We start from the raw sequence: 12,922 nt of genomic DNA on the forward strand, positions 1-12,922 counted from the left end.
TGACAGCCAACACATACCTGGTCATATGTATCTGGTAGTTAATGACTCTAAAATGACAAAGTTACAGCAGTGAAAATTTTCTTGCCAAACAGTTTGGTAGAGGGCAACAACTTGGTCGGTTTGTCAGAAGAGACTTGACACTACAGAAGGATATTTATACAGAAATTTGCACTCCTCGGCCACTTTATAGAAACTATCTGGCTTCCCATCTTTTCCAAACAAGGCACATCCAACAAATGGAACGTCCACAGAGGTTCCTCAATAAAAGTATATAAGGGCAAAAGCAACATGTCCTATGCAGACCGCCTCAAGGCCCTATCTCTGTACTCTGTCTCCTACAGGCTATTGAGAGGAGATCTATGCCTGGTATACAAGGCAATGTTGGACCTCCTGCATACCTGCAAAACAATCAGCACCAGAATTACTCAATCTAAAGATTTAAACCTTGACTATTATGTAAACAGGACCTGCTGGAGAGGCAGGTACAGTATGTATCCCAGAGACTACCCCTTCTCTGGAACAGGAATCCCATCCATGTGAAGCAGAGTTCCTCTTAAACCCAATTCAAGTGCAATTTGGACAACTGGAAGGGGAACAGGAAATTTATCCTTGATTTGGCACCTGTCTCTCTGACACAGAAAGCCTGTAAATGCTTCATCTCCCAGGCCCGCTTGTAAATGTTCCACCTCCCAAGCCTCTGCTTACACTTATCAAGGGTACTAGAACTTGTCAGAGATTTGGGATGCATGGCTAGATTTAAAAAGGTCCATGTGGTCGTTAGCCGAGTAAATACCTATGAACCTTAGGTGCAGGAGGCTGACAGCTGGGGGCTACAGATGCTGCCAAAAAGGTATCCAAAAGGGCAGCCAGAATAGGAGGAGCAGCGGACAGTTTGGGGAACTCCATCTGTAGGAGCTGATGATACTTTTTTTGAATATCAAAGACTTGAGAACAACGTCACTTAAAATAATCAATCATACTGGCAATGATATCCCCAAAGGAGATATCTTCCAAAGGGGAGTCTGGACTTAAGGAATCCTCCTCCTCTAAACCAGAGTCCAAGGGAGAAAGGATGTGGGAAGGATTCTTCCTCCAATTCCAGATCCTCATCTGATGAATCCATTTCCCTAGGCATCTTGAGTGGAGTCTAAGACCATGGAAGAGCAGGAACAGAGATCCCCTTAAGGTGGCTTCAAGGCCATCAAAGCATTAAATAAATGCTTAGTGAAATCCTGCCATTCACATTGGGGATCCTTCACAACAGGGGAAATGTGCTTCATCTTTTGTTTCTTTTTCTGTAGGATGTCTGCTCGAAGCACCCTTGGACAGTTAGACTCCTGACGCGATTCTATAATGGTTTTAGGAATCTCCTCCCTCACTAAGATCCGAGAAATCCCTCTTGGTCCTTCAGACATAATCAGCAGAAGTTCACTCTCAATGTCAGGCTCATGTGTTTGAAAAGTTTCCAAAGGATGTGAGAGAAGCTGTATCCATGCTGGCCTCAAAGGAATCCGAAGCAAGCACCGGATGGTCCTCCAGGCTTTCACCAGCTTCAAGCAAGTCATCCAGGGAGGCTTGACGGCAGCTGGATCAGGCCTAACTTTTTTGGCCTTCTTGGCACACTGCTAGCCCTTGGGAAGGGAGGATTACACCACAGCACCTGAGCCAACAACTTAAGATGCTGGTTCTTCAGGTATATGAACAAAGATGACAGGGGACTATATAGGGTCTTAGGCACAAACACCTGGTAGGTAGAACACTGTATATGATCATGGGGAAAACCCAAACAAAACTGGTTGTGACTGTCTTAATAGGGAATCTGCTCCCCCCCACACATACACACACTGACATTTTCCCTTTCTGGATGACATGAACACAACAACAACAATAAGAAAAGGAAAAAAAGAAACCCCAACAGTGCACTTAGCACAGCAGAAGGGTGTTCAGACCGATATTCAATAATAGTGTTTGGACCAGCAGCAACGTTGTTCTAAGTATCTGCATCAATACGTCACACCTTTATACTGTACATCATATGCGGGGAGTACACATGTGACATACGGCACCTATAACAGCTGAAGGCTTTGGTATACTGGACAGATGCAACAATGATATGGAAGGACATCAAATGAGACCTGGATGAAAAAAGATGCACAAGACATACCAGGCAAGCACAAATACTTACAGAATGAGGAGGAAGGGCAAGATGTACTTATCTCAACCACTAACTGCACTTTTGATCACTGGTGATGTCACATTTCTGCTTGCTACTGATTACTATAGTGTTATGTATTTAAAGCTACTGTTCTACAGTGCTACACCAAACAGTACAAGATTACCTTTGTTACTGGGCTGGCTGCTAATACTGTTACTGTAACTTAAACATCTCACTTAGATTATTTGTAGCTATTACAGTTACCAAATCCATCTGAATCTCTTTTGTCAGACTAACCATTGTTCATTGTTTTTACTAGCTATCAGGTGGAGACCATATTAGCCTACTGAGTAAAGATATTTAGTTAAATTTGCCACTGTTACAGATTTCCTTATTAATCTTACATAGTCTTGTCACTTTTACATTTTTTCACTTGAGAGCAGGTTTTTCTACTGCAAGCTCTTATTAGGTCATGATATCCATTTCCTTGGGGCTTGCAGGGGAGAACAGTCTGCCCCAAGCAGATTATACTAAAACTGATGAGGGAGTGCCATACTGGTAATTGCGTGACTCGACAGCGAATTACAGAACACTTACTACGACAAATGTTGAACGTGGTTTGACGGAAAATCCCTTTCGACATTTGTCCATGTGTTTGAATGGCATAGTGCATTCCCATTATAGCCATTTGATCCTCTGAGTCGGTGTTGAAGTTTTTTGCTGTTGTCCTTTCGATGTAATGCACGTCAGACAATGGACACACGACTTAATGAAGGCAAACCAAGACTAGCACTGATCTTACCAGTTAAAAGAAAGCAATCTGGGATATGAAAAACAAAAGGTGAGTAAATGAGTGCATCCAAATGCTATCATTTACTGTTAAAGTGACCCCCCTCCAGAACAAGATCATTCTTTGTGGTCCTCTCAGTGCCTTGTACAACAACTTTTTAAACATGCTCTGTTATGACATATGGGTCACCATCAGCTAGCATTCTTTTCCCACATGCATACTCACAGCACTGTTCACAATATGCTACTGTACCAGCAGCTCTTTTTTACATTATCTGAGTAAACCTTTTCTGATGGCCAGTAAAGGCTCTGGACATGCATGCAACTGGTTTATCTTCTCATAAAAAAATAAGACCACTGTACCAGTTCCATTACACTGAAGTCTCATATGCATGGCCATCTCAGTCACTAATGTTTAAATAATTCAAATATTTTTTCCTCTCTCTACTACAGTACTATTTCTCATCAGATTCCTATAACTTACTTAATGGGAGACAAACTGCTGACATACTCAGAATAATCTTTCAAAGATAAATTTATTATACTAATACTCATGAGTGTTTATACTTAGAGGAAGCGGCTATACTACTAATCTGACTGCCTCATCACACAGTTTCAAGCATTCTGAATTTATTTTATTTTGTCTGAATTTGTTAACTGGGGTAATGAACAGATCCATAAGGATCTGTTTCAGTCAATGTCCAGATGCAAAACAGAAAGAGAAGTTTGTGTCTACAAAAAAAATCCAATGAGCAATCAACAAATGATTAAGATACAATAATTACAGCATTTAAACACAATAAGTGTATTAACACAATGAAGTTACAAAGAAGTATTAAATCTGTACAAGTAACTCTTGTCTAGTGATTACGTTGAATCCAATTCTTTTTGACTACAAGGATAACAGGTTTGCTTTTTTGAATTACTACAAATTCCCATTTGTTACTTTAATAATGTTCTCCTTCCACTTTAGGCTCTGCATCTCCTTTTGCCTTCAATATTTCCCAGTATCAATGCCTCTTCAGAGAATCCTGTCTTTTGCATTACTTGACCAAAATAGTTGACCTTTAGTTTTACTATCAGCCTTCCAACGAACAGTATGGATTTATTTCCTTAAGTATTCACTGATTTTATCTTGCAGTACAAGGAACCCTCAAAAGTAGTCTCCAAAACCACATTCGAAAAGCACTGGTTTTCTGAGGCACGCAGCCAAATTCAAGCAGTCTTATGTGTTACTACCAAGCAAACCACGGCTTTGACTACATGGATCTTTATTGACAATGGGACATCTTTGTTCTAAAACCTTACCCACACTTGCAACAACTTTCCTTCCAAAAAGCAAGTTTCTTAATTACATGGTTGCAATTGCCATCTGCAGAGATCTTTAACATATTTCACTTTCCTGGACTCATTGTCCCCACTTCTTCCCCATCTACCTGCTAAGAAATGATACGGCTAGATGACAGGTTTAGTTTTTTTGATGTTGAGCAACAGGCAAGTTTTTGCACTTCTCTACTTTCACCTTCATCAAGAGGTTCTTGAATTTTTTCTCACTTTCAGTCATTAGAGAAGCATTATTTGCATATCTGAAGTTAATACCTCCCAAAGCAATTTTGATTCCAGCATTTGATTAACCTAATTCAGCATTTTAAATATGTACTCAGCACGTAAATTAAATAAGTTGGTTGACCATATAAAGGCTTGTCGCACTCCATTCCAAATCTTGAACCAGTCATCGTATACTCTGTTTTAACTGTTGTTTCTTATTCTGTTTTTGACACCTTAGGAGGCAACTAATCTGCCACAGATTATGATCCACACAGATAAAGGCTTAATAAAGCATAAGTAAATAATTCTGTGGAGCTCCCTTTCTTTCTGCACTATCCAGTGAATACTGGCAATTTGATCCGTCACCTCTGCCCCTTTTAAAAGCAGTTTGTACATATGACATTTTTTGTATTGCAGGAGACCAGCTTGCAGGATCTTGAGAATTACCGTGCGAGCACAAGATACAAAGTATAATCGAAAACTGAAACTGGCATGTAAATGAATCTGAAATACAAAATACACATTAATAACTACATAGCTTGGAGGTATCACCCAAAAGTAAGAGTTTTAGTCAATTGTGAAATTTATGTGACCCCTGCATGATTGAAATATTAACAGTGGGCTTTATCATTGACAGTTTGCTTTAAATGAACTTAAAAGTGAGTAGGTAGTTAAATCCTTGCAGGCTAGAGGGAGCCATTCCCCACAACTTGATGTTTAAAACTGAAACCAGGGTTGCTGCAATATAGCTTGTTTTGGGAGTTTCAGACAGGGACAAGTCAAGAGAGATCGAACATTGTAAATATAACATGGTCAATACTTTTCAGCTCTGTAACTCTGATTTTACAGAAATTGTACAGTTTGGGGATGCCTCATTCTTTTAGTATCTCAGTTATTTTACTTATGTTCTCTTTTGGTACTGCACTGCATTATTATATGTCTGCTTGAAGAGGATAATATTCTCACGCAACAGCTTTATCAAAATCCAGTAGATTAATGCCATACACAAATTTTATAAACTGGTTTCACAACAGTAACTCTTATCTTCACCTATTACTTGGGCTCAGTTTCTTAACTATGTGCAGGCATCAATCTGTTCATCTCCGTGATTCCATTCCTTGAAGACGCTCAACATTTTCTTGTAATGTGTCCTACCGCTACCATGACAGTTTCTACTTGAAAATAATGATGCCATGGCAAACAGCTCAAACCAATGAATATGTCTTCATATCCAAGAAGCATCACTCCATACATTCCCATTATGAAGCATTTTCACCAGATCACATTTTGGTCAGTAAATTACCTAAACAGATTGAGCTTCCTTTCCACTATCAGCAACTGAATTTTTGACTTTTGTATTTTTACATTCACAAATACTGTCTAATTCAATAGTTTGATATAATGATTTGGACAAGTAAGCAATTCCACACATAGAAGGCTTCAGTTTACTCAAGTGCACTGTACATTGCAGCAAATTTTAACGTAGCACTCACTGCCAGCTTCAAGTTTGATCATAATATTTTGATTATTAATTATGTGCTTCTCTGCACGAACTCTGGGTCATTTTCCAGCAAATTAAATCTTTGCACATTCCCAGCATCTAAAAATTTCCCAAAAATAATTCATATTCCTGACTTGGTTCCAGGATATGCAATCTTTTCAGCTGCAACTTCATTTCATTTTACACACTTGGAGCAAAATTACTTCACGTTCTGTAGCTTCTTTCACATTTAACACAGTCAAGTCATCAATTAACAGCACTACCTTCTGTAGAACTTACTAATCCAATGCTTGTCATGGTTATAATTCCCACTGCTTTTTACTCTCTTTACTCAATATGACTTTTCTGTTTCACAAACTACTCTACACAAGTCTAATTCTTCCATGAGCTCTTTCAACTGTAGCATTTCACTCACTCTGACAATACTAACTAACCATTAAATCTGTTCATTTCAGCAATCTCTCTCGTCTGATCATTTATGATACCACACAACTTCACCTTGTAATGAAGAATCATAAAACTCACTGAATTCACAGCTGTTGGCTCAGCTCCTAATTCAGTCAAATAAGCATCAATATGCTCTAATGGATCATAACACCCTCATAAAGAGCAAATGACAAACTTTCTCAACTCACAGCAACCCTTAGACATACCACCTCAATATTCTGTTTCATATGTTCACAGCTCAGATGATGTTATAATATTTAAAGGCTCTTCCCCTGTGATATGCAAAACACTGTATACTCTATATTTTAGGCTTCTTGAAAATACCACCCACCATGAAGAACACACTTTTTGTAGTGTTATATCTCACCACACACACCAATAGGAAACCAACGGTAGTGGCAGTGGCTACATTAACCTTCAAGCATTCCTTATTATTGCTGTAAAGCAATCTGTTCACTGTGCTCGCAGCCTCATATCAAGGAAATCCTGCTTAAAAGGTTAAATGGGTCATGTAACTCAAGGTCCTCTTTGCCAGTATGGCAGAGACACAAACTTGTTTTTTGAGTCAGTCCAGTCAGTGCCTTAGTCTCCCTGTTTAGGGAGCAGACAAATTCTGCCTGGGGTATTGTACAATTGTATTTGCATTTTAAAACAGTGGCTGACAAGAACTAGGAAGCCTTGGGGATCTTGACCATAAATAACCCAATCCATGGGCAGACAAAATAATTTGTCTCTTTTCATGGGTATGATGGTCACAATATAGGTGGTAATAACATGTAGTTAACTGCATTCAGATCGTTAGCTACCCAGGAGGCTTCTTGGACATATCGCTCAGTCAGGTAATGATTTCTGGATCCACAATTTCCAGCTCTTGGACAAACTGCCCTGAGAAAGACATTACTTGTAGGTTGTAATTGCTTCATCCTTAAAAAGATGAAACAATGCAATTACTTCTGACACCATGTAATATCCAGTATTAAAAACAAGATGCTACATCATTAAATGTTTAAAAAATGTATAACTTAAGATCTAATTATACATTTAAATAGGCTTGACAATACCATAAAGCATCATCCTGCTGTTGTCTGTATACATTCTGAAATATAACTATGTAATAAGCAAAGCAAAATGCTGAAATGGCACACAGTACAAGAATATAGCTCATACAAGAAAAAATGCATCGTTTATAGAAGCATCCAGCAACTAATTTATAGAAGCATCCAGCAACTAAATGGAAGGATAGTATAGTCATGGAATTACCTGAATGTCCCTCGCTCTACATCTTGCCCACTAAGCCGGATATGGATTCCCTCTTTAAGGAGGCTACCGAATGCCATGTACTCAGCCAATGCCCAATCCACAGTCCTGCTCTTCACCATCTCAGCACGGGCCTTTAAGATCCGGCTCAGTCCTAAATGATAAAACATGCAGGTGAGCAAACTTACTAAGTGCTAAATTCCACCCAGATTATTACCAGGGGAAAGAGGGGTTGAGGATGGATGGATTACCGTGGGAAAGCTATTCACCTATTTAGAAAGCAATAAAACAGGACTAATTTACCAATGTCTAGCGCTGATATCAGTTAAGGAAATCAACACAACACATTCTAAAACATCAGTTAAGTAAACTACTGTTTTTTTTCCACGTTAAACAGTGAACTTTCTACCTATAAAGAGGGAAGAGCTCTTCCAAGATGCTGAAACTTTAAACAGTTCACCAAAATGTTCAACAGACTTATAAAAAGAAGTCACCTGGGACAACTTCAAATAATGGCACTGCAATCTCTTGTGGTTAACGACATTATATGGTTGCAGCAAGAACAAACTCTGAACGTGTAAACACATGCTGACACAGAAAACACAAATCTCAAATTATTGTGTTGCTACTCTCTACACAGCTGCAATTCCTCACCCACCCTTTATCCCATGCCCTTCTGAAACTCTATAATTAAAGTTTTAATCACCTGCTATGACTAATGATTCAAAAACCACTTCAACATTTCAGTGAAGCACAACCTACTTAAATATAATTTGAACCTTTAAGAAATCGTGAACTCCTCATCTTTACTTCTTAATGTAATACCAGTCTGCTTCTCAGATATTTATGGAATACAAGTACATATTTCCTCCATCTCTCTTCTCCAGCATGAGCTCAAGCTAACCAGTGTATTCTCAGAACCCTCAACACCTCACAAGCTTCATGAACTTTCTGTAACTACTACATAGGGCTTATGCTTCTGATGCAAGGACTTCAGAAGTGGCCATAGTACTCAAGTTACTATCACCAACAGATCTTCACAACAGCAAAAAGACATATACCTTCCCAAATTCTACTCCGTTTGTTAAACAAGTCAGTACCCTATTGTCTGTCTACACCCCCCCCCCCATATTATCTGACAGCAATTACATTTTGGATCTAAATTTTCCATCTTGTCTGCCCCCCCCCCCCCCCACACACACACACACACACACACACACACACACACACACATCTTCTTTCCTCATGAAGAAAGACAGCAGTTTGCCATTAGGGAGCTGTTTGTTGTCCTTTCTTATTCAGTTTCCTCCAACAGAAATTGCAACTAATACTCAAATAAACCAGGAATGAATCCAATATACCTACTGAAACCAAGAAACAATATCAAAAGATGGCTGCACAGAGAAGAGTAGGGCAGAAAGCCTAAAAACAGAAAAAAATAGGAAAAGAAAAATGAGTACAGTCAATAGAGAAAGTACAGTTGTGTACACTTACCATAAATTTAGTTGTCCCGAGTGTATTCACTATTGCAGTCATCACATCTGGGTTATCTGCCTGCAGGTAACCCTCAGCCGGCCTGAATACCAGTGTCTTGGATTCCTGTGTCGGATGCTGTCTCTTCCTCCACGACGCCATTACATCAGTTTTTCTTGCCCCAGATGTCAGGTGCCCCCACAAAGGGAAGCAATTGTATGTTATGGTACCCCTCCAACAAAAAGCAAATACATCAGAAAAAGTACAGTTTTGTACCTACCATAAATGTAGATGTTCAAGTGCTAATACAGCTGCAGTAATCACAGATGGGTTTTCAGCCGTCAGGCGGTCCCTCGGTCGGCCGAATTCCAAAGTCTTGGTCCGGCGTCGGTTGTCGTCGCTTACTCTTCTGACGTCAGGAAGGCCAGAGTATATAAGACACAGCCGATGCCATGTTCTTCAGTCTTTCTTGCCCCAGATGTCAGGTGCCCCCAAAAGGAAGGCAATACATAAATAAGGCTTATCTACATATGCAAGCAATGCAATGTAATGCAAAATCAGTGTAAGCAAGCAAATAAAACATAGCAGGATAACCCAGTCAGGTGGTATGAAGAGGTTGTTAGGCCCCATGCCTTTACCAAGTGGGGAAGGAGGGAGGAAACCTGTACTGCAGCTGTATTAGCACTCGAACATCTACATTTACGGTAGGTACAAAACTGTACTATGTTCATCGTGCATACAGCTGCAGTAATCACAGATGGGTAGAGTCCCAAAGCTATGCATAGGGTGGTAGGTACTATGAGGAACTGGGTTGAGCCAGAATGCCCTGCAAAACAGCAGTGGCAAAGCCTGCTCTTGTCCTGGAATATAAGGGCAGGTGGTAGTGTTTTGTGAAGGTATGTACAGAACTCCAAGTGGCTGCCTCCAAAATATCCTTAGTAGGAACACCTCTGAGGAAGGCTGTAGAGGTGGCTGTGGCCCTGGTGGAGTGAGATCTGATACCAGTAGGGACAGATTTCCCATGATAGGAATAACAAAACCGTATGCAGTGGCCAATCCACTTGGAAATGATCTGTTTGGTAACTGGTTTCCCTTGAACCCCTACGGCATAGGACACAAAAAGTTGGTCTGATTTCCTGAAGGACTTTGTTCTGTCCAAATAGTAACGTAGCAGCCTATGGATGTCTAAAGAGTGAAGCAGCCTCTCCCCTTTGTTTTGAGGGTTAGGATAAAAGGTAGGTAGGTGTATGGCTTGATTTAAGGCTACCCTGGAAACCACTTTTGGCATAAAGGATGGGTTGGTACGAAGGGAAACCCTGTCCTGATGGAAGATGAGGAAGGGCTGCACCGCCATGAGGGCCTGTAGTTCAGAAACCCTACGAGCTGAAGTGATGGCCAGAAGGAAAGCTGTTTTCCAGGAAAAATATTGCAAATCTGTTGAAGCAGCAGGTTCAAAGGGAGGCAATGTCAATTTTTCTAGTATGTAGTTAAGGTCCCAGGCTGGTATTGGTTGCTTCCTTGGAGGTCTTATATTCTTAGCCCCTCTGAGGAACTGTCGTAAGAGTGGGTGAGAGAATAAAGGAGGATCCGTATTAAATTCTGCAGAAATGGCTGAGGCATGTATTTTTATGGAAGAAAAAGAAAGTCCACTGTTCAGCAGTTCAGCTAGGTACTGTAAAACCTGAGGCAAGTTCAATTTTCTAGGGTCCTGGCCTCTTTTCTCATTCCAACAGCAAAACCGCTTCCATTTTGCAGAGTAAGCTTTTCTAGTAGATGGTCTTCTGGCCTCCAAAATGACATCCTGCACCTCCTTGGAAAGTAGGGACTGTTGTGGTGTCAAGGAATTTTCCATGCAGCGAGGTTGAGTGTTTTCAGCTGACTGTGAAGAGTTTTGTAGCTGTTCTGAGTCAGTAGAAGAGGCATTAGAGGCAGGGACCAGGGAGGAGTATGTGTTAGGCTCCTCAGGAGTGGATACCAGTGTTGCCTTGGCCAATCTGGAGCAATCAGTATCATCCTCGGTTTGTCTGTTCTTGCTTTCAAAAGCACCTTGGACAGAAGAGGCAGAGGTGGGAATGCATAAACTGTCCATGCTGCCCAACTTGAATGAAAGGGCGTCCACTTTCCAGGCCTTTGGATGAAAGGTCCTTGAACAAAACTTTTTTAGTTGATGGTTCCTGTGGGAGGCAAAAAGATCCATGTCTGGCCTCCCCCACGCTTGGATTATCTCTGTAAACACCTGAGGATGTAACTTCCATTCGTGTGGATCTGTCATATTTCTGCTTAGAGTGTCTGCCAGTGTGTTTTCCAGTCCTGGCAAGTACTGTGCTTGAAGTTCGATTTGTCTTTCCAGAGCCAAGTTCCAGAGAGTCATGGCTAGTCTGCACAAGGGGTATGGATGTGTTCCTCCTTGTTTGTTTATGTACCACATTACTGTGGTGTTGTCTGTTTTTATCAGTAATTGTCCTGGATGCAGGAAGTCCTTGAAAGCTGTAATTGCATTTATTACTGCTAGCATTTCTTTCTGATTGATGTGAAGGTGCTTTTCCTTTTGGGACCATCTGCCCTGTATGCACCTGTCCTTCATGTGCGCCCCCCAGGCGTAATCTGAGGCATCTGTGGTTATGACTTGTTTTGCTTGAGGCTTGCAGAATGGAAGGCCTGTGTTTACTTGACATGCTTGGGCCCACCATAGAAATTCCTTTTGCAAACATGGAATTATTGGTATAATTGCTTCCAAACTGTGACTGTGTTGAGACCATAGATTTTTTAGGTACCATTGAAGTTTCCTCATATGCAGCTTTGCACATGGGATTAGAAGAATGCAAGATGCCATGAATCCCAGAGCCTGCAGGATTTTCCTTGCAGTAAGCCTGGTACTTTTTGCTAGTGTTTCGAAGTACTGAGATAGTTGCCCTTGTTTTTCTGGCATAAGATATGCCATCTGGGTGTTTGTGTCCAAGTTGGCACCCAGGAAGGTTATTTTCTGAGATGGTGTTAGCCTTGATTTCTCCTTGTTGATGGTATAGCCCAGAGAAAGCAGTAACCGTGTCACATATGCCAGATGTTCCAGTAGTATGTGTTTGCTGTCCGCTTGGATCAAGCAGTCGTCCAGATAAGGGTAAATTTGTATCCCTTGAAGTCTGCAGTAGGCAATCACTGATGCCAGGCACTTTGTGAATACTCTGGGCGCAGTAGATAAGCCAAAGGGCAATGCAGAGAATTGATAGTGGATTGAACCTGCAAGAAATCTGAGGTATCTTCTGCAGCTTTGTCTGATTGGGACATGCAGGTATGCCTCCTTGAGGTCCAATGTTACCAGCCAAAACTCCTTGCCCAGCATGGGAAGAAGTTGCTGTAATGTGAGCATCTTGAATTTTGGTACGAGTAGGAATGTGTTTAGGATGGATAAGTCCAAAATGGGTCTCCAGTCGGTTCCTTTTCTTGGTACCAGGAAAGCCTTGAATAAAAACCTTGACCTTGTTGGTGTGTAGGTACCTTTTGTATAGCTCTCATGTTTAGGAGCTTTGAAATTTGCAGTTGTGCCTCTGCCCTTTGATTTTGTGGCAGGTTTGGCATGCCTCTCATTTTTGGAAGAGTGTGAAATTGAAATTTGTAGCCTCTGTTTATAATGTCCAGTATCCATTTGTCTGTTGTGACTATATGCCAATTGCTTGCAAATAATGCTAGTTTCCCTCCCAAAGGTGCTGCCAGCTGAGATTTGCTTGGCATGGAAATGAGGGAGTCATTGGGTT

The 12,922-nt window shown here is 40.8% G+C and overlaps 1 protein-coding gene across 3 annotated transcripts in view; it reads right to left on the reverse strand.

The window, feature by feature from the left end:
• OGDH (oxoglutarate dehydrogenase) overlaps positions 1-12,922 on the reverse strand; it is a 1,195,521-nt gene that overhangs the window by 336,412 nt on the left and 846,187 nt on the right. For all 3 annotated transcript variants that reach the window (XM_044084237.1, XM_044084236.1, XM_044084238.1), the window contains one exon: positions 7,701-7,851. In XM_044084237.1, coding sequence (XP_043940172.1) covers positions 7,701-7,851 — 151 coding nt within the window. The remainder of the gene's footprint in view (positions 1-7,700; positions 7,852-12,922) is intronic.

Source organism: Protopterus annectens, chromosome 9.part0 (genome assembly GCF_019279795.1).
Source record: "Protopterus annectens isolate FY-2018-M chromosome 9.part0, PAN1.0, whole genome shotgun sequence".
NCBI classification, from domain to species: domain Eukaryota; kingdom Metazoa; phylum Chordata; order Ceratodontiformes; family Protopteridae; genus Protopterus; species Protopterus annectens.